This window comes from Geotrypetes seraphini, chromosome 9, assembly GCF_902459505.1.
Source record: "Geotrypetes seraphini chromosome 9, aGeoSer1.1, whole genome shotgun sequence".
Lineage (NCBI taxonomy): Eukaryota > Metazoa > Chordata > Amphibia > Gymnophiona > Dermophiidae > Geotrypetes > Geotrypetes seraphini.
This window is the reverse complement of record NC_047092.1, coordinates 150,933,494-150,956,497: the sequence shown is the minus strand read 5'-3', so window position 1 is coordinate 150,956,497 and position 23,004 is coordinate 150,933,494. Positions and strand designations below refer to the sequence as shown.

The window sequence follows — 23,004 nt, the reverse complement described above, 5'->3', positions numbered from 1 at the left end:
CACGGACCCAACCCCTCCATTTGATTGACCCCGGCCCCAGGTCCTCCACGTGCAGCCTCAGTGCTCCTGGACAGTAAAATGACCCCAACAAAGAGCTAGGGTTATTTTGTTGTCATGTTTGGGCCCTAATATGGCTTGCGGTATATCACTGCAAGTCACATTAGGAAATTTGCATAGTATTGAGATGCAAAACATGTGCAGCAATTTAAATATCTGCATGCTGTTTTTGGAACTGCAGCGTTACAGCTGTTTAAGTCACAGTAATGGCTATTTACTGCAGCGTAAAGCCCTAACACCGCTTGCTTAATTCCCCCCTTGGGGCCCCTTTTACAAAGCTGTGGCAAGTGCACTGAAGTCCATTCAATTCCTATGAGCTTCGGTGCATTTACCATTGCATCATCACTACTGTAAAAGTGACCCTTAGTGCTTGTTAAGTATAGTTAGTTAGTTAGTTAATTCTTCCATGCCTACTTTCTGCCTATAATTTCAAATAAATGTCTCCAAGTGCATTCCAATATGTATTTTTACCCAGCTTTACATCTTATCTTCAGAGTCTCAACACCACCACTCCAACGGTCAACAAACTTTCATAGTGGCTATGATTTACATGTACCATCATCATTGGCTCACTCTTGTTAAATAGCTTTAAATATTCAAATCTTTATATATATATTTCAAAAATAAACTTAGCTTAAATGATGTTTTTGCGGGCTGGACCCAACATGCTTCGTAAACACCTTTATCAAGGCCACCAGAGCCGCCAGTGTCATCCGCTTCACTAAAGATTTTCAAAGCAAGGTCTGAAGCTGAGGCTCTGAAGATAAGATGTAAAGTTGGGTAAAAATACCTATTGGAATGCACTTGGAGACATTTATTTGAAATTATAGTTCATTGTGAGTCTCCGAGTTTAGTATTTTGAAATTGTTTATCATCTTGATTGCAATGGTGTACTTTCTGCCTATGGCATGCCTGCTCCCAAAAAATATTTTTTAAAACGATTAACGCGTGAGTTAGTGCTTGCAGACATGCAAAATGCTTCCACATGTTATGGGGTAGCCTGTTTGCACATGCTAACTGTACATTAAGGGTTCCTAATTCAGAGATTATATAGGAGGGTAAGAACATAAGAATAGCCTTACTGGGTCAGAGTGACCAATGGTCCATCAAGCCCAGTAGTCCGTTCATATGGTGGCCAACCCAGGTCACTAGTACCTGGCCAAAACCCAAAGAGCAGCAACATTCCATGCAGAATCCCCAAAGAGTAGTAAGATTCTAGAATCCCAAAAAGTAGCAACATTCCATGCTACCGATCCAGGGCAAGCAGTGGCTTCCCCCATGTCTTTCTCAATAACAGACTATGGACTTTTCCTCCAGGAATTTGTCCAAAACCTTTCTTAAAACCAGCTACGCTATCCGCTCTTACCACATCCTCTGGCAACGCGTTCCAGAGCTTAACTATTCTCTGAGTGAAAAAAATTTCCTCCTATTGGTTTTAAAAGTATTTCCCTGTAACTTCATCGAGTGCCCCCTAGTCTTTGGTATCCACTATATGGACAGAGAGAGATGCTATCTCTGCTCAGCCCTTGGCAGGAAGAAGCAGGGGGGATTTTAGCCTGTGTGGAAACGGTGGAAGCATTTGTTGGAATTTCAACGGTAAAATGAAGGTTTAGAAAGGGAAAGGGGGAGCTACAATTAAAGTGGGTGTACTTGTTTTGTACTTGGGTCAATGGAGGATTAAATGACTTGCCCAGAATCAGAAGGAGTTGCAGAGGGAATTGAACCTATTACCCAGGCCACTGAACTAACCACTAGGCTGCTCCTCTCGTTATTACAAATGGCCCCTGGCTAGTTAAACCGCTCATCTGGGGCTAATCAGTCATTTTTAGTGGCACTTAACCCGTTAGTATCACTGAAAATGTCTGGTTAGGGCCTAAGTCAAACCCAGCTATTTTAGGGATGTTCTGGGGCAGAGTCATTACTTGGCCAGTTAAGTGCCAATATTAGATACTTAACTGGCCAAGGTGACCACATAAATAGAACTTCCATAAATATCAATTCTATTTTTTTTTTTTGTGCTGAGTCATAGCTGTTAAGTGCTGAATGTTACACTTAACTGGCTATGGTTTAGCGGGCGCCATAAACCCAGAAACTCAATGCCAGAGCCTGGACGTGGCCTGGCATTGAATTTCTGGACATAATGTCGGTTTGAAGTTAGCTTTTATGCAGACTGCCTAGACAGTTCTCTAATAGGCAGTACAGTATTCCCCTGAAATTCGCAGGGGTTGCGCTCCAGGAGTACCCGCAAACTTCAAAAAAATTGCAAATATTGGATGCGATTTGGGAGCAGGGGTTGGAGGCGGGAGAGGGCTGCAGGAGCGGTGGCGGGCGCTGCGAGTGCTGATGCGGGCAGTGGCGCTTGCGGATCGGGGGGGTTGAGGAGGCGCATGGCAGGCTCCCGGGTCGCTGGCTGGTCAGGCAGAGCGGATCGGGGGGGGGGGGTCGGAGGATGCACACGGCGGGGTCCCGGAAGAGGCGGTCAGCAAACACTCCGAATGACTGAGTCCATGAATCCCAAACCGCGAATTTGCGGGGGTATACTGTATATCAAATAAATTTGAAGTTAGAGAAAAAGCGGCAGTTTCAAAAGCATTCAAGACATTCTTAGATGACTGAAAATTTTTTAGAAGGTAAAGTCTTAAAAATAAATAACTGTGTTGGTTTCCTAGTATGACGTTTGTGCTGTGAATTCTACTTCTCTGTAAGTAGAACTATGTTGACCATAACATCATACCAACAAGATATTGGTCTACATTTTCTCTGAATCTCTGATCACCAGTGGTTTAATATTCCTTCTCACTCACTACCTGCAGCAAATAGCTTTTAAAAACCTCGTACAGAGAAATCAACAAAATGAACAACAGAATCAAGGAGCTCCTGCCCTGAACTCTACAATCAAGTTGCCTTTCATCATTGTGAACACCAGCAAGAGGACTGTTATAGACTGTAGTATCTCAAGTAACAAGTGAGTGATGAGAAACAAACAAAAAACACAGGGCCTCTTCTATCAAACGGCGCTAGCAGTTTTTAGCGCAGAGAGCCGTGCTACTCCTGACACTCATAGGAACTCTATGAACATCGGGAGCAGCGCGGGGCATTCAGCGCGGCTCACCGCGTAGTTTGATAGAAGATGCCCTAAGTTGCATTGAATGATTCTTTTTAATGGGCTTTAAAGCCTTCATTGTAGCTTACTCTGCTTCATTTAGTCAGCTTGTCAGAGAAAACCAAAGCACCTAGGTCACATAAGCTGCAGTGTGTGATGCAGAGTAGGAACACCTGTAGAACTTTCTAGAAACAGTTTGTGATCATGCCAGATTCAGGGAATCATACAATAGCGAACCCAGTTTCCCCTCAGTGTAGATATTGTCTGACAAGAAACGTTTTTCCAGATTTCTGCTGCCAAAACTCCTACTTGGGAGTGACAGCAAGAGACAAAACATGCCAAGAAGAATCAAAAAGAAAGGCCCAGGTATGGAGAAACTTAGTTGGCGCAGTTGAGTCTTAACATTGCCTGTAACTTATTTCTCTGTGTGATTTTCAGTAGATTAAAAAAAAAAAAAAAAATTAGGTAATTTCACTATATAATTTGAGGAAGGGATTCCCTGAGCAGTTGCTGCTCTTTAAGGCACAGTAAAGAGATTCCCTGACCCTAGTTGCTTCTCTTTTGCCATTGCTATCTGCAGGTAGGAAGATTGCATAGCCATGGGCTGTACTCTCTGGAGCAGATGGTGCCAAATGATTTTATGAATAAAGTTTTTATCTCGGGCACCATCAATTCTAAGTCATCAGTGTTGACCTGACAACCAGAAATCTTATGTCTTGGGTTTGGTGTCTAAGACAGGAGTGTCAAAGTCCCTCCTCGAGGGCCGCAATCCAGTTGGGTTTTCAGGATTTCCCCAATGGCTATGCATGAGATCTATTTGCATGCACTGCTTTCATTGTATGCTAATAGATTCATGCATATTCATTGGGGAAATCCTGAAAACCCGACTGGATCGTGGCCCTCGAGGAAGGACTTTGACACCCCTGGTCTAAGAGTTGAACAACTAAGCAAAATGTGGAGAAGTACTGAGGCAGTGATTCTTGCTGCATTTTGAAGTACGAGTATATACATGGTTGTGTTGTAAACTAAACTAAAACATAGATTTATAGACCAGGTCATCTTCATGTAATAAAGCTCGACTCGGTTTACATCAATTAAAAAAATATAAAAAAGAACATGAGTTTACAATTTAGAAAATAAGCATGTCTTTAATTTTTTACGAAAAGTTGAAATGAACCTAATTCTTATTTATTTATATATCTTTATTAGATTTTCAAACTACAATTGTGCAACAAGTAATTCATATGCATGAAATATCGCAAGACAAGCACAATAAACTTTCAGACATTAACAAACAAATACATTTATTCCCCATCCTCCCACCCAATACTCAAATAAAATAAAACCCACAAGAAACTATCCATATATATCCTAAATCAAGTTCTAATGCAACTCCCTTCCCCCACCCCCCAACCCACCCTGGATATGTATGTTTATAAGCCTATAAAATAAAATCAATTTTTCTTCCTTACAAAATTTTGCCAATGGCTCCCAAACATCCATAAACTTTCTGTAATGCCCTTGCTGTATAGCCATGAAATGTTCCGTTTTAAAAATGTAACACGATTCCCACCAAAAATTGTAACTTAATCGATCCCAATGCTTCCAATTCCTTAAAATGAGCTGTATGGCAACCCCTGTCATTATAAATAGAAGTTTGTTATTTCTATTAGATATTTGGCTTTTAGCTCTCATTAATGTACCAAATAAAATGGTGTCATATGTTAATCCTACTGGATTTTCCAATATGTTGTTCACTTGATCCCATATAGACCTCCAAAATTTAAGTATCAAGGGACAATAGTATAATAAATGATCCATAGTCCCAGCTTCACTCTCTTAACCTTAGAGGAATATAATTCCATATTTCTGTTAGTTTGAAAGGATAGGATTTCCCCAATTTACTAGTAAAAATAATTCCTTTAAGACAGGGCTATCAAAGTCTCTCCTTGAGGGCCGCAATCCAATCGGGTTTTCAGGATTTACCCAATGAATATGCATGAGATCTATTTGCATGCACTGCTTTCATTGTACGCTAATAGATCTCATGCATATTCATTGAGGAAATCCTGAAAACCCGACTAGCTTGCGGCCCTCGAGGAGCGACTTTAAGCTTGGCTTATAGAATAGTGCTTTTTTTGGTGCTGGGTTTTTGGGAGCCACATATAGGGCTCCTTTTACAAAGGCGCGTTAGCGGTGTAACGCACGTAATAGCGCACGCTAAACCGCCGGCTGCGCTAACCACTACCGCCTCCTCTTGTGCAGGCAGTAGTTTTTCAGCTAGCGCAGGGGTTAGCGCGTGATGAAAAGTCGCGTGCGTTAAAGCCGCTAACGCGGCTTAGGGCTCCTTTTACAAAGGCGCTTTAGCGGTTTAACGTGCATAATACTGCGTGCTAATCCGCCAGCTGCGCTAGCCGCTACCGCCTTCTCTTTGAGCAGGCGGTAGTTTTTCGACCAGCGTGGGGGTTAGCACATGATAAAAAGTCACGAGCGTTACACCCGCTAGTGCGGCTTTGTAAAAGGAGCCCTTAGTAAAAGGAGCCCATAGAATTTTAACCTTTTATGCATAACCGGTTCTGAAGCAATGAAGAGAATTCCAAAGTAATTATGTACAGTTCCCTTCGTGACCTTCCCTCTGTCTTATTTCACTTACAGATTTGAATACCTATTCAATTTTGACAATGCTTTTGAAATTCATGATGATATTGAGGTCCTGAAGCGAATGGGAATGTCTTTTGGCCTGGAGTCAGGAAAATGCTCCCCTGAAGACTTGAGACTTGCAAAATCATTGGTGCCAAAGGCTTTAGAAGGCTACATTACAGGTACATCCGTCTTTTGAAGAACTGTGTTCCTTTGTAATTTACTTAACTGGGAGCTGGTCATGTGAAAATAAACTGCTAGAGCAGAGATGAATGATTTTTTTTTTTTTTTTAAAGTAATTTAAAACCTAAGCCTTTTTGTCTGCTGTGACTTACCTGTGTAAATGTTGTGAGTGATGAATTTCTGAGGACAAACTTGTGGGTAGAGAAATGAAGGAATTCAGCACAGCCAGTCAAAGTCAATGAATTTTAGTTGGCCTTGCTCACTTTAGGTACATTAGATAGACTGAGAGATAGGGAAAATGCTTGAAGAACCTGTACGAAAACCACTTTTGAGTGTTGTTGTATAACTACAAAAAGGCAGTATACAAGTCCCACTCCCTTTCCCCTTTCTTTTTCCTCCATAATTGTTCTCCCAGCTGCAGTGAAAAACTGTTTCAAGCTAATCAGCTGCCATGATGGGCCTAATTTATAGTGGAGCATTTTATGAGAAGACCAAAAAAAGCTGTCTTTTTTTTCTGAAGCCAACATAAGCTTTTGTGTGCCGCCCGAACTCTGCTGCAAACTGCAGCTGACACATTTCAAGAACACGGCTCATTAGAGAAGCAGCAGGAATTTCCTTATAGCGGCGGAAAATAACTGCTGGCACAGTAGCTCACCCAAGTCCCTGAGGACGATTTTCTAAGTGAAACCAATGGCACCGAGCTTTATCAAGTGGAGCAATTCAACATTTCTATATTTTTATGATTCTAGATCCAAAGGCTGCTGCGTTAAGTACTTTTTAAGACACATTTTCAAGTTTTTTGCATTAGTTATGTTGATTACACAAACTTATCATTTTAATTTGATCGGTATGGACACTTTGAGCACGGTTTTGAGGAGATAGCCCAATGAATGATAAAACTCCTTAAAGACAGCGTTCATAATTAAATTGTGTAGGTGGGTTTATTATCTGAGGGCATCTCCGTATCACACAAAATGTATTTCTTTATGCTTTATTTTGGCCTTTCTTCCCTGGTTTATTTTCTTGGTGTTATCTTCATCGGAAGCATTGTCCACAGGTTGACGTGAATTTGCTGACTCAATAATTTTAGCATTACTCAGCTCATGTACAATGGGGAAAATGTATTCATATTCATTGTCCCTTTTTTATCCAAGATTTTACATTTTCAGTTGCAAATTCTACTCCAAACTATAATAAATTACAGTATTTGTAATTTCTCTCATCCATTCAACTCCTCCTCTGAAAACCCTTCAAAATTGCTGCTGTCATCTCAATCATTTACTGCTAGACCATTTACTGCAAAAAGTCTCACCATCCAGCAACGATTTATTGTTTCTGAGCTTATTAGACTCCGTGCATCAGCCTTTATAGATAAACTTTCCAGAAAATCAGGAACACATAGGTTGTTGTCCAATATTTGTGTCACCAACTCTTGTCAATAGTGCTGCTTAAATATGGAAATGACCCCTTTGTCCAATGATTGGATCCGGTTCCCCTCTGAATCACTTCCGGGTCAAGGGGCCAGGAAATGACATCAGAGGGAAATCCAAAGCTGGCGCAAAGAGCATGCTGGAGAAAAGCCACTCGCACTGGCTAAGATTTAGAGGTATGGGGGAAGGGAGAGCACAAGTATGGAGTGGGTGCGAAGGAGCAGGGGCACGGAGAGGAGGGTGTGAAGGGGTGTCACCGCCCTGGGCGCCTCCTACCTTTAGTACGCCACTGCTACTATTATTATTTATATAGTGCTACAAGACTTATGCTGTGTTTACACAATAAAACAGATAGATCAAAGGCTGTAGTTGCTTGTGATCTTGCAAACTCTGGTTTTGTGCTCCTGCCTAAGGCCACATATTAGAGCTTTTCTGAGTTTGTTAGAGGCATTGGGGGAAAAAATGATGGCATAACTTTATTTCTCTATGGAAAAGAGGCTGGGGAAGAAGGTTCTTAGGATTGTACAGGGTGTCTGCTCATGAGCTCCTGAATGAAGAATTGACTGAGACGTTTATTCATAAAGGTCCTACAGCACTTTCATTAACTTTAATATTTTTCTTTTGTTTTATTTGAATCATGGCCTCAATACCCTGCAGCTCTGGTAGCAGGAATAGAATTGTAAACCCTTTGAGACTGCAGCCCTGATCGGAATAATCAAGAAAATGGAATGGTTGGACCGGTGCCTCTGAGGCCTAACTGCAATTTGAAATTTCTCTCCATCTGAGTAGATCAGGTTGCCAGCTGAATCCAGATTTTCGTAATGTAGTCCTGGCTTTACCCTGCTGACTGTGCAAATATTAGTTCTGGTAACTCTTTTGATATCCCTAAGAAAAGCATGCCTACAAGTGCATGAAGGCCGAAGGATAAAAACAAGAATGAACGATTCTGATATGGAAATTCATTGAGTTGGCAACCCTACAAATAGATCTTGTGTCCTCACAGTATGTTCATAAGAATAGCCATACTGAGTCGGAGTAATGATCCTGTTTCCATAGTTGCCAGCCCAGATCATGAGAATCTGGCAGAAACCCAAATAGTACCAACATTTCATGCTTCCAATGGCTTCCCCCATGTCTGTCTCAATAGCAGACTATGGACTTTTCCTCCAGGAATTAGTCCAAACCTTTTTTTAAACCCATCTACGTTAACCGCTATTACTACATCCTGTGGCAACACATTGCAGAGCTTAGCTATCCTCTGAGTGAAAAAATATTTCCTCCAATTTTTTTAAGAGTATTTTCCTGTAACTTCATTGTGGGTCCCCTAGTCTTTGTAATTTTTGCATAAGTAAAAAATCAATTCACTTGTTTGTACCCATTCTACACCACTCAGGATTTTGTGGACTTCAGTCGCATCTCCCCTTAACCAAATCTTTCCCAAGCCGAAGAGCCCCAACCTTTTTCCCCTTTCCTTATATGAGATGAGTTCCATCCCCTTTATCATCTTGGTCACTCTTCTATGAACCTTTTCTATTTCCACTACATCTTTTTTGAGATAATGACAACCAGAATTGAATGCAATACTCAAGGTGAAGTTGCACCATGGAGTGATACAGAGGCATCATAATATTGTGGCTTTCCTGCTCAGAAAGAAAAAGGCCAACATGTTAGAATATTCATGAGCTGGTCTGTGAAGGCCATGAAAATAGCATGTGGAATGATTTATTTATTTAGATTTAGCTCCCACAATATTCAAAAGTAGCATGAATTATCATTCGGTTAAAGTAAATATTTCCTTGTTTCTTTGAGAATTTACAAGCTCATTTTTTACCTGAGGTATTGAAGGAATAGCAGTGGGATTTGAACTGGGCTCCCCCGATTGTCAGCCCACTATTCTAACCAGTAGACTATTCCTCCACTTGTGAAAAATCCAAGATGGGCAAGGGCAAAAGTAAGAGACTAAAAGGAGAACTAATATTTTCCTGATGCTTTTTCAAAATAAATGTCTTTGTTTTGTTTTTGCATCAGTTTTTTTTATCAGTGTGTATCATTTCAGACCTGAATCTGTAAATGTGCCTTTAAATGTACTGCAGTACTCACTGCAGATGGAGATGCGGCAAACAGATGGTCCCAGATGTGGCCGAGTATGCATGAACATGGGGTAATGCAACTGAGGCAGAAGAATAAATAAAAAGAAAAAAAAAAAAAAGACAGGAGAAGAAGCTTGGAATATGAATGTGTTCCTAATGCCACCTCACAGGAGCTAGAGTTAAGCATATTCTAGTGCATTCAATCAGGTCCGTCCCAAGCCTGAAATGCACCCCAAGCTCCCTTGAGCTCCTGGCCCGCTTACCGTGTCACAGCTATGCAGGGAAGTCAATGGACAGGACACAGGTTTGGAGCCCCCACCTCCCTTGCATCCTGTGTGACCACACTTCCCGCCCATAGCTTGCTACGGCTCTGCATTTGATGAAGGATGGTAGCAAAGATATCCTTCCACTGAGCAGGGTACTTACAGGCAATTCTGTAAACTAGGTGCTAATATCTAAGCTTGCATAAATGTTTGGAATACTAGTACATAACCTGCATATGTCACCATGAACAATTGTGTTTATTATTAATATTTGATATACCACACAGGCTGACTAGCAGGTCATTGCGGTTTACATAATAAAATCCAGAAACAGGAAAAGAATGCCATCAAAATATAGGAAAGAAATACAGTCACACCAAATTAACACAAGAGATATACCACATGATACTGAACGCTATGTAACCGGTCAGGAACGGCTTCTGCCCGGGCAAATAGTGTATGGCTGGCTAACTGCTTATATTCAGCGGGTGATAGTCAGCTATCTTCACTGAATATTCACAGCTAGCCACTAGCCACCTGTGTCGTGCGACTTAGCCAGCTAGCTGTGAATATTCAAGCGGTGGCTGGCTAAGTTTAATGGCCAAATCAGACCATATAAATGGCAGGCTTACCTTTGGCTGCTATTAACTGGTCAGTGCTGAATATTGACTTAGCTGGTTAAATTTCTAGTGAGCAAACTCTCCCTCAAAGACAGATGAAATTACAGCACCAATGAACTGGTCAATGACCTAACAACTTGCAAATCCAAAATTCAGTGGCCCTGTACAAATCAAATCCAAAATTCAGTGATCCTGTTCATGGGATCCAGCTCTGTGGGTGCTTGAACACCATCAATAATGAACAAACTCATTGACTGTGTCTAGAGAGATGTAATTTCTGTTGAGTTTAGGACGCTCCCCCAATAATTTTGAAAAGTTGGCTCCTATGGTCCTAATATAAACAGCCTTGTTAGGATTAAAACAAAGCTAAAATGAAAATCTATCCCTAAAATCGACATGGCCTATTTCCCAGCAGAGACTGACATAGTTAAAGCACCAAAGACCTAGAATATGAAAAATGAAGAGAAAACCCAAAAAACTCTGTGGAGTGACGATGTTCCTAAATGGACTTTATTTGAAAGTGCCAAAGTTGCAAAGGTACACTGAAATCATCCACATAAAAATAAATCATCCACATAAAAGCCTTAAAGGACCTAGTCCGCTAAGGATACAGGACCCAACACGGTCTGCGTTTCGACAAAAAGTCTTCTTCAGGGGTCCCTGGGGGTCCTATAAAGGTGAGTACGTGGGAAACAATTGTGTGGTGAGCCGGAAGTGAGACGCTGCTTGTGTTTGCAACATTCTTGAGCTCAGACTGTGATGTCATAATGCCTCATTCCACCAATGCCTAAGCTCCGTCCTCATCTGCGCAAGCCTCAAACACTTTAAAATCCTAAGTAGAAAAAACAAAAGGAACTGACCCCAAAATATCCACAAAGAAGAAAATCCAGAGAAAACCAAAATAAACTCTGTGGAGTGACGATGTTCCTAAATGGACTTTATTTGAAAGTGTCAAAGTTCCAAAGGTCCACTGAAATCATCCACATAAGAGCCTTAAAGGACCTAGTCTGCTAGGGATACAGGACCCAACACGGTCTGCGTTTCGACAAAAAGTCTTCTTCAGGGGTCCCTGGGGATCCTATAAAGGTGAGTACGTGGGAAACAATTGTGTGGTGAGCCGGAAGTGAGACACTGCTTGCGTTTGCAATAGAAAGGCATGAAAAATGAAGCCTGTTTTGGGTGGAAACGGGGACTGTGTAGACATGTCGTGGAGCTGCATTGTGATTAAAAGTGCTGTTTCAAAGATTTAGCTGCGTGTCAGGTGTGACGGGAAGGGAAAAAAAAAAATATTTCTTATATTGTAAAAGTGTCTGGGGAGATTGTTTAGTTTAGTTTGGCATTTCCCCCCCCCCCCCTTACTTTCCTTTGTTAGCACTTAGAAGTCGGATGGCGCTAAAAGAACTTCTGGTGTTCTTTGGCCTATTGGTTGTATGTCTAAATGAGACATTCTGGGGTAAGAGGGTTCAAAGGTCTGTGCTACATTTAATTATACTTTTTTTATGTTCAATAATTTTTATTGGTATTTAAAGAAAAGTCATACATATGTAATCACAATGCAATACAATTCAACAGAGGTCATATGTATGAAAAACAAACATTAACACCAAATTAGCGATTAAAATTGTTAATGATAATTGACTTTCATAAATACATCAGAAAGGACAGTATGCTTAATTATACTTAAAAAAATGTTGCAGCAGAACATTTGAAACCTATTTAGTGGTGGGGGGGGGGGGTTCCTGCATTAGGTCTTCAGTATTTTTCTAGCAGAATAAAATGTAGCTTATCTTTAGGTCAATTACTTCCTTTTATTTACTGATAAGCCTTTCGGAAGGGAAAAAGAGTTGGTTGTTTTTTGTGGGGGGGGTTTTAGTTCTTATGTGTTTGTCTTCTTGTCAGTTAGAATATCTACTCCATTGTGTGGTAGTGTGCTTGACAAACTTTGAAGCCCAGTTCATTCACCCTTTAACTGCCGCTTGTTTGCTCATTCTTCAGCCTTGAGTTTTGCATGGACTTGCCTTTTCTTTATTCTTCCGATAGAGCGCATTCGCTAGCACCTCTTCGACTGAATGTTGTTGGCACAAGTGAACATGGCTTTTAGAGGTAGGGGGGGGGTGTGGAAAGAAATTGCAGGTCTCTTTACAAAGCAATTTTTGATAACTGGCTGTTTCTTTAGTAACCCTTGGCAACTTCCCCTTAGTTAGCATTCAGCTCGGGCGTCTTGCTACTGCCTATTTGGCTTATGCTGACTTGTTTTGATTCACACAGTGCACAACTAGCTACTGTTCAGGCCTAAGACCTGCAGTATTTTGGGTATGTTTTATAGCATTTGGATTTTTCTGGGCCGAGAAGAGGAAGCCAGTCAAAATATATAACAAGCTGCAATTGTGCATGTGTCATTCAAAGGGTTTTGTTTTGGGGTTTTTTGTTTGTTTGTTTTTTGCAGGGGGGGGTTTCTAAATCTGTTCCTGTTAAATTTTAGTGTTCCAAAAACAGACAAAAAGAAGTTTGGAACTTTGGGAAAGTCTGGCTCACTAGGTTCTGGCACCATTTGTTCTTTCAGTGTTTCCAAAGTCTGCTTTTAAGATACTAATGCCCTCGTTTACTAAGGTGCGCTAACCGATTAGCGCGTGCTAAACGCTAATGCGTGGTGCGCACTAATTCGATTTGCGCGCCTTAGTAAAAGAGGGGGGGGGTAAATTTGCTTACTATAAAGCTACCAGAGTGCAAATGTATCGTCCTTTAATTCAACATTCCCTTAGTTCAGTGTATCATAAACTGTGTGCTGCGGCACGCTAGTGTGCTCTGAGACGCCTGGGGAGGAGGCAAGAGGTATGTCCTATAGGCAGTCAGCCAGCGCCAGTACCTCTCCTTCTCTCCGTACATCTTCCCTTCCGGCATCCCCCACTGGCGGCTCAGGGCCCGTCTGGAGGGCCTTCGCACATGCGTCGATGTTGTGATGACATCATGCATGTGACATCATCGCACCTCCGGATGGCTCGAGCCACAGCCGCTACGTTTATTGTGCTGCAGCTTGACAAAGTTTGCGGGATACTGCCTCAGCTGACCAAATTTGTTTCACAATGCTAGGTTGAATTGCAGTTGCTATATTCAAGATTAGGGATACAATTATTGCACAAATTGGTTGCAAGAACCCAGGATATGGTGGCAGAATGTCCCAATTTTATTTCCTGATGGTCCAAGGGTTTTAAACCCTTTCATTGGGCCAATTGAATTCTCTCATGATGCAGAGCCGAGTATCCATGGCGCAATTATTAAGAGACACTTAATCTGTCATCCAAATTTATTCACGTTAAAAACGCTGAGAAAATATCTGTGTCCAAATGTACAGGGCATGTTAGTCCATAAGGATGGGTGTTCATTTGAAACACACGGGGTTTGATTCTGTAATCTAGACGCTTAGGTTAGATTGGGGACACCTAGCCGAGTTCCGCATGGAACTCAAAATTGATTAATGAGCTTAATTGACATGGTAATTTGAAAAAAAAATATTAAAAGCCCGTCAATTAAGAATTCTGTGTGGAACTCAGAACAGTGCCTAGCAATGCCTACTCCGAGATACCTAGAGATGCCTACCCACAAAGTAGGCTTGGTTAGGGGTGGAGGATAAGCATGGTATGACTTAAGCGTCGCTAGACATCTGTGTTAGGCACCTGTAAATTAGGCCATTTAAACCCTGGCTTAATATACCAGCGCCTGACATTAAGAACATAAGACTAGCCTTACTGGGTTAGACCAATAGTCCATCTAGCCCAGTGGCCCGTTACAGGGAAAACTTTTTGGCAGACTCAAACACCAAGAAGGGAAACCCAAAATGATAGAAATAGGCAACAAGTTGACTGGAGATGGACGTTTAGGTTTGAATCTACATATGCTGGTGAATGTGTACTCAAAAATGCCAAATTTTGAACTGACTGCCTTCCAAGGCTAATAGTTGGCTTTTATGGAAAAATCATAAGGATTGAAAGGCAATTGCAAATACTTGTCCCCACACCTACATCTTCCACTAAACTAGACCATTCATTACTGGCTGGGTGGTGGATAAAACAAGGGATCTAGTATGGTATCTATTCAAAATAGTAGAAACTGGCTTAGATAAGTGGTAGTAAATTCTACAAGCTTCTGTGACTACTGTCGGAACAGACATACTAGGTAGACTTAATGGGTCAATTGTTCTTGTCCTTTATTACGTTAGTGTATGATATTCAGCACTGTGTTGGTTGCTTCTGAATGAGGGTTTCCTAAACTTGGCCTAGCAAACCCACAGACAGGTTTTCAGGATACCCACAATGAGTATGCATGAGAGAACTCAGCATAGGCCAGATTCTGTAAACGACGCTTAAATCGGCAGGTGCCTAGAATAAAGGCGCCAGTTGCATGTCAATCACGCTTAGATGCCTATCAGAAACCTTACACGGCGATAATGTAGGCCAGGGTTTTACTGGCCTACTTTGCAGGCACCTAAGTTTAGAGAATCGTGCCTAGTGGCACCTATGTCTGTTTCCGCCCCCAAACATGCTCACTTAGGTGTTAGGCACTGCTAAGGACCAACCTTTTATGGAATCGGGTAGACACCTATTGGTTTTTTTTTTCCAACTATGAGCTTGTTAAATTTATTTATTTATTCAATTTTCTATACCATTCTCCCAGGGGAGCTCAGAACGGTTTACATGAATTTATTCAGGTACTCAAGCATTTTTCCCTGTCTGGACTGACGGGCTCACAATCTATCTAATGTACCTTGGGCAATGGGGCGATTAAGTGACTTGCCTTGGGTCACAAGGAGCAGCCTCAGGGTGCTGAGACTGTAAAGCTACAGTCTCAGCACCCTGAGGCTGCTCCTTGTGACCCTCAGAGCTTTAACCTCTGTGCCACACTCATAAGTGAATTTATTAAGGTAGGCACCTAACAGCACCTCATATTGAATCTGGCTCCAAATGTGTATTTATCTCATACATAGTCATTCATTGTGGATATCCTGAAAATCTGACTGGCTGAGGGGTTTCAGGTTTGGGAAGCCCTGATCTAATTAAGCTGTAAAATCCAAGTACACTGTAATACCTATGAAAGGTATAGTATGGTTGGAGGAAAAAAAAAGAACAATCCACCCTTCCCTCTCACGCAAAAAAAAAAAAATCCAGATGTGCCATTTGGAAGGTGTTACAGCTCTCCTAGTTAAAGTGTATACAGACTTTAGAGCCACCTGAACTTTTACAGCTTGTATTGGATTTATGATCTTGATATAGGTGCCTTTAATGAACTAAATGAGATTGTGGATTTTTCTTGTTTTCCATAATCTATTAATTCTGTAATTGTAACTCCTCATTGCATACTATGGACATATTTTCTAGCTCACAGTAAATGTGTGAAAGGCAAAATTTAATATAAGCTTGTGACAAACACAGAAAGTGTTTCCACTGTAATGTGTTTAGGTATAAGGGAATACGGCCAGCATTTAGGGATAAGCAGCTGCCACATTTATATGCATTACTATGCAAGTAGTTAACCAAGAATTTCTTCGGTAATGGCCAACTTTATTTATTGTAACATTATTAACTTCTCTGCTGCTCTTCTCCCTTCTCAGCGTTCAAATAAAATTCTACATGAGGCATTCAACTTGGGATTTAACTTGTAATAACAAATGTTACCATGTATTAAGGATTTTTTAAATGCACATTAACTGTTCAACACAGATTTTAACATGTATTAAACACTTAACACAGTTTAGTAAGTAGGCCCCATGTGTATGTGAGGTTAAAAGACTTTTCCCCAACCTACCTATTATGTAGGTAAAAGCGGATAGCATAGCTGGTTTTAAGAAAGGTTTGGACAAATTCCTGGAGGAAAAGTCCATAGTCTGTTATTAAGACATGGGGAAAGCCTCTGCTTGGCGTGGATCGGTAGCATGGAATGTTAATACTCTTTAGGTTTTGGCCAGGTACTAATGAACTGGATTGGCCACTGTGAGAATGGGCTACTGGCTTGATGGACCATTGGTCTGACCTAATAAAGCTATTCTTATGTTCTTATGACTTTGTAAAACTAATGTTCAGTCTATGTGAATTCCATGGACTGAGTGTTGGACTGTTATATTGTAAGTGTCGCTCACAGCTTATGAAATGTTTGGTATCATTTGGTTATTATGGAAGAACAAAAAAAAAAATTAAGTTGAAAACTTGCTATGTGTTTTTGTTCATCAGATATGTCAACAGGGTCTTCCTGGGTGAACCAAGGCCTGATTTGTAACTCAGCTCAATCAGGCTCAGCTTTAAATGTAACAAATACTGCTTTGCTTTCTCAGCCAAGGTATGTAACAAGAAAATTACAATTTCTATTTGGGATTAGATTTTTTTAAAAATCTGTTCCGTTTAACAGAATACTCCAGTTTACATTTTTCCAGAATGTATAAACTGAGAGAGCATTTAGCTGTAATGAGTATAGTTTAATGGCATTTTTAGGATAATCTTAAGAATCAGTTTTCTCGGGTTACTATAAATAAGTTAGAAGTGCACATTAGTGTATACCAGTGGTGTGAAATTCTTATGATTGTTTAAGAAAAGTGTTTTTTCCATTAATAAGCAGGATTGATTTGGGCCCACAGCAGTGGGACAAAACTGCTCTCTCAGAGCTGAGAACGTAGGCCCAGATTCTCAAAACTTTAACGCCATCGCTAAACTGTTTTCCGGCAGTTTAGCGGCGGATTATCAAAACGGATTATCTCTGTCTTTAGCAAGGTTTCTAGCAGTCTCCGACACTGACATTCAAATGGGCACTTCAACATTGAAATGAGCCCTCTGGTGGAATCTAAAAAAAATACTGAGCCATTTTCAAAAAGCTTCATCAGCTTTTGGTGACAAAAATAAGTGACTGGTCCAGGGGTCCTGGTCAGTGTCAGAGACTGCTAGAAAGCCCCTGTGTTTGTGATGCAGCGAGAGAGATGCCCATTCTCTCCACTGCATCACAATACCACTTCCCTGCAGCGGCAGCAACACCGCCACCCCCCAAGGCAGCGGCAAAGATGTCCACACTCTACCGAAGCCCTAAAATCACGGCCATGGACCCCCCCCCCCCCCCGGCAACAGGAGAGCTGCCCATACTGTCCCGCTGCCCTAAAATCCCTGTCGTGACCCGTCCCCCGCAGCGGGAGAAATGCTCACTTTCCCCTGCTAGCAAGTGACCCCCCTCCCCCTTACCCCAAAATAGATGACCCAAAGGATGCATTCTCCCTCCTCCCAGCTGTCTTCGTCGGCTAAAATGGGTCTTAAGATGCACCGAGGAGGGGCCTGATGCTCTGATTGACCCAAGTTGTTTAAGGCCCCTCCCAAGAAGGCCCATTTTATACGACACAGGCAGCTGGGACGAGGGAGTCCGCATCCCTTCAGATCATCTGTTTGAGAATGTCTTTTTTAGATTCGCTATCAAAATGGAACATAATGGTAATGGTTAACAGCAAAATTAAACTACACAAAACGCACTGTATGCTTCTCAACATTCATTTCTACCAGAACACAGATAACCCCTATGCAAATACGGGACCAAAAACTAAAAGTACTAATATTTTTAAAAAAAACAAAAAAAACCACACCCTAAGATTCAAGATTCTGCATGCAGTACAACCCCCAGAGAAAAAGAAACAAATGTATTTCTTCCTGAGAAGTGCAAAAGATAGACAGCAGATTAAAATGCTCAAAACTGACACATTTCAAACTTGAAAATAAAACCATACCTTTGTTGTCTCCCTCCCTCCATGCTGTGCCTCCCTTTGGCGGGTGTCTAACCTTCTAGCCGGCTCCAACCTGGCTGTTTTATGCAGCCCGCGGTCTGATGCCCCCCGGTGTCATCTTGTGGCCAGCTCCCTCCTCCTCCCAGCCGTAGAGTGCATGGAGCCGCGTGCAGCGGCTCCTCGTGCGTCCTGCACCTGAACTGGAAGCCTTCTCTCTGACGTCGCAATGTCAGAGGGAATGCTTCTGTTTGAGGTGTGGGGCACGTGAGGAGCCGCTGCACGTGGCTCCGTCCACATTATGACTGTGAGGAGGAGGGAGCCGGCCACAAGGTAAAACTGGGGGCATCAAACCGCATAAAATGACCAGGCGGGCCGGATTTGGCCTGCGGGCCTTGAGTTTGACACCTGTGCTCTAGACTGAAAGCGGGCTCTTGTTTGCTGTTGGAAAGAACTGCATCATTGAGAGAATCGACTCTGTTTTTCATTGCATCATTCATTCCAAACAGCTGATATGCCAGTTTCAAAACAAAGAAAACCCTGTAGCTCACTGGCTTACCTCTTGTATACAATTGTGTTATGAAGAAGCAAATATTCCTCTTTTCCTTCAAAGTCAAGTTTAATGAAATTAGAGCCACAGTGGCCTTCCTGAAACACCACATAATCCTCTCTTCATATATTCATTATTGTGCATTATTGTTTAGACCAGGACAGTTTATCCCTATGACCTAGCAACTCTCACATTCAAATGTGTTGGTTGCTCAGAAGACTAAAATAATTTGACTGATCAGCCCTAAGCTTAGGAGTTACTCAGTTGTGTTCCTGACACAGTCCTGCTTATCACCAGGGAAAAAATGATATTGCTCACTTGTAATAGGTGTTTAAGGTTGTAATAGGTGTGCTAAGACACACAATTTCTTTCACTACTGGATATAGTGGTAAAAGAGAACAACACCTGAATGGGCATTGGTTAAAGAGGCGTTGGTCCTGTGAATCTCGTGGAGAGAGGGAAGATCCTCAAGCACCAAAAAAATGCTGTCCAAGACTAATCAAGTGTAGCAGAAAGATACAGAAAAATTTTCCATCATTTTTGGTGCTACAGGCTTGATTAAAATGAACTTCCAAGCATGCCTGTACATGTTACACCTTATGATCTCTGGAAAGAAGCTCTCTTTAGCACAATGCAAGTACTACAGCAAGCGTTAGTAAATTTGAGAGACTAGATCATACTTCATATGCCCTGGCTTAGGATTAGGTTCAAACCTGTCCTTTGTATGCATAAAACCAACGCACCTGGAGAAATTGCCCCTGAGAATTGTCTGAATCTTTTTGAGCTTTGGAATGAACTGAGCAACTGGGGAGATTGCAGGAAAGGCTGCACATGCTCAGTACTTAAAGTTTTGAGCTCTGGGAGAGTAGTTTCATCATGGCGTTGCCAATGCCATCACCCACTTGCATGCCTTATCAATCCTGCTGCCTATGGAAAATACCTGTCATAGGTGAGCAACATCACTTTCTTAGGCAGAACAAAATAAAGAGAGGATCGTTTGGGGGGCTTTTTTCTTATGTCAAAAGTCCGTGAAGTTTTAAATGCTGAAAAATGTATTAATTTTCTTTCCAGTGCAAACACAGGGTTCTATTTTGATACCGAAGTGGCCTTAGCAAATGGTCAACTCCTCGCTCCCAACAGTCATCAGTCAAGCACAACATCACATTATTCGGAGTCACGAGGCGAAACCCCGTGCTCTTTTAACGATGAGGACTACGATGAGGATGAAGACGAGGATTCCTCTTCTCCAGAATGAATAATGGAAACCTCCATGTGAGTTCTTGGAGCGTCCTGAGTTGATGAGTTTGCTTGTTTGCACTGTGATGTTCAAGTTAAGACTTAAAAACAAATTCAAACTATAATAAACGCCAGAAAGCCCGTGAACCGGATAACAGCACTGCAGAGGGATCTGCTGGCTTAGAGCAAACAAAGCATTTCCATCTACAGCACAGAAAAGTTTCTAGCAAAATGAAAGGAGATTATGCCAATTCATTTCCCATGATCCGGGATCTACCTTTGTTTTCCTGTGTCACTCCTAAACCTGACTATGAGAATCCATCTCGGTTGCTCCGTACTTAGCAGAGGTCACTGCTCTTAGTAGCATCTGTCCCAGGAAGACACTGAGAAAAGATGCTTAAAGCTGCTTTGTGTGTGAAAGTGTAAAGGAGTTACCTGATAAGGGTGTTTCTGAAAGTTATTTTCAGTGTATCTTACAAAAGCATGTAGACAGCCAGAGAATGGCAAAAAAATATGTCTCAAGAGTCTGGTTAATGCATAAGTGCAAAAAGTCATTCTTTCTCTGATTTACATTTTCATTTATTAATTACACTAATCATGATTCTTCAAACTTAAACTACATGGGTCAAAATTATATCCATGTCTGCACAAATATGTAACAGAACATAGGCTTTAGATAAAAGAATAAGGTGTTTGACCAGTTCACTAAATTCTTCCCCCCCCCCCCACCCCTGCCCTCATGTTTTGTCTTTTGTGCTAAAAGCAATCACTACCATATTTGCCCAGATTCTAAAACAGCGCTGTTGGTGGCGGCTGCCTTAAAAATGGCCACTGATTGCTTGGCAATCACGTGACGGTGCCGTTTTCTAGAATCACAGCCTTGGGAAAGGTAGGCACCGGAAATGCAAGCCATGGTTTTCAAGACCTACATTTGTGGTGCCTACCTTTCATGTGAATTGGTGCTCTACGATGCCTAACACCACTGCTGGCATTAGCCCCGCCTACAGTCGCATTAAACGTCTTAAAGCGCCTCTGTAGGTGCAACGTAGTTACAAAAAAGGAAGTGGGGAAGGGACACAGGTCAAACCACTGTGCAGCGATTCCTGTTTATCGCAGCGTTATTCTGTGATCGTGTTTGTTTCCCATATTGTGTCAGGCGTCAGGAACCTTGTAAAACTCTCTGCAAGTAACCTCAGTTTTGCTTGATTTTATGTCATTTGGCACTTCCTACTGGGCTACTCTTTACACCCCTGAGGAAGGCCTTTGTGGCCGAAACACGGACCGTGTTGGGGTCCAGTATATGCTTTATTACAAAGGACTTTACATGCCTACCACGTTTTGTTCTATTTATTTGTATACTTGTGTATTTTTAACTGAAATCTAACATTTAAAATAAACGTATTTGTCTACACAGTGGTTTGACCTGTGTCCCTTCCCCACTTCCTTTTTTGTTCTTATAGTTTTCCCTTGGGATTGTGTTTTTTTCCTTTGTATTGTATGGTGCAATGTAGGTGCCATTTTATAAGGCACCAGTAGGTGCCTACAGTTTTTGTTTTAAAATCATTTTGTTTTTATTTTTTTTTAATAAAATCTTTATTCGTTTTATAACTTACAATAAGTGTGACAGTTAGTTAAAACATTTTAACATCAAATAAAACACTTAATATTCAGCAGTAATACAAATTATATATCTTATCTCCCTCCCTCCCTATCCTCCCATAGCATAGCATAAATATTATATGATTAAATTTCCCCTCCCCTATCATTCTTATATTGTTCTATGATAAACTAAAAATTACCCCCTCCCCCTCCCCTAGTAATGCATTTGTAAATTTAAGGGAAAAAATGGAATCTATTCATTACAATATTTTGTTAACGGTTTCCACACATCTTGAAATTTCCTTAAATACCCCTGCTGTGTAGCAATTGCTCTTTCCATTATATATATATGGCACAATGAATTCCAGCAAAAATTATAATTCATTCTATTCCAGTTCTTGCAATTACATGTTATTTGTTGTATGGCAACCCAATCCTTTTGTTTTTAAAAGGCGTTTCCCACTTAAGTTAGGTGCCGGTAGGGCACCTACCACCGCCTAACTTAAGGCACCATTTATATAATTAGGGCCGATGTGTCTTAAGTATCTTTGGGGGCATATCAACATATAAACTACAGCACACGAAAATGAAGAAAACAGCAGACAAATTTTAAATAATGGTTGAGGGTTTTTTTTTCTCTGCAGCTCATCTGCTGGAAGGAAAAATGGTAAAAGGTCAACATTTCCATTGTTTGGATTTCCGTACTCCGTCTTTGCCATTCTTCCAGCAGAAATTTCATTTGCAATAGCTTTAAAATGACAAGAGTGGCTTCTCGAAATAAATCTTGCGCGCATTAGCTAAACTAAACTAAATCTTAGGTTTGTATACCGCATCATCTCCACATTCGTAGAGCTCGGCACGGTTTACAGGAGATGAGATGGAAAGGAACTACAATGAAAGGTAGAGGTTTGCAGGAGATCGGATAGAAAGGAACTACAATGAGGGTTAGAGGTCCAAATAAGAGGAGTTTTTAGAGGGCTTAGATGCCAGAGATGGAGTAAGTATCAGATTTTTGAGAATAGCCAGGTCTTCAGATGTTTGCGGAAAAGTTGGAGAGAGCTCAGGTTCCGAAGAGGGGAGGAAAAGTTATTCCAGTGCTCGGTGATTCTGAAGGGAAGGGAGGTCCCTAGTTTTCCTTTATGGGGAATGCCTCTTAATGAGGGGAAGTATAGTTTTAATTTGTGGGTGGATCTGCTGTCATGTTTCTATGTGGAATTAAAATATATTTGATAGATCAAGACATTATGATTTATAATGATACAAAATAAAATTACTTCTAGTTTTTTCTCTCTCTGTTTCATAGAACCATCCAAGCTTATTCTCAAACCTAAATGCATTCAAGGTCTGCGATGAGATTAATGTCTCACTGTTATTGAATCGGCTGCACTGTACATTCTGGCTGCCAAGGCTGGAAATGCTGGTGCAGTGAATTTCTGCCCCCTGTGTAAATTTCAAATACATAAAAATAGAAACACCCAGTATCCTCTGAAAA

General features: G+C 41.3%; 1 protein-coding gene across 6 annotated transcripts in view; it reads left to right on the top strand.

Moving 5' to 3' along the window:
* The window catches only part of TFDP2 (transcription factor Dp-2), a 125,288-nt gene extending 103,478 nt beyond the window's left edge, over positions 1-21,810 (top strand). For all 6 annotated transcript variants that reach the window (XM_033959719.1, XM_033959718.1, XM_033959720.1 and 3 more), the window contains 4 exons: positions 2,871-3,022; positions 5,816-5,982; positions 16,608-16,713; positions 19,749-21,810. In XM_033959719.1, coding sequence (XP_033815610.1) covers positions 2,871-3,022; positions 5,816-5,982; positions 16,608-16,713; positions 19,749-19,932 — 609 coding nt within the window. In that variant the 3' untranslated portion in view covers positions 19,933-21,810. The remainder of the gene's footprint in view (positions 1-2,870; positions 3,023-5,815; positions 5,983-16,607; positions 16,714-19,748) is intronic.
* Positions 21,811-23,004: the final 1,194 nt, after the last annotated feature.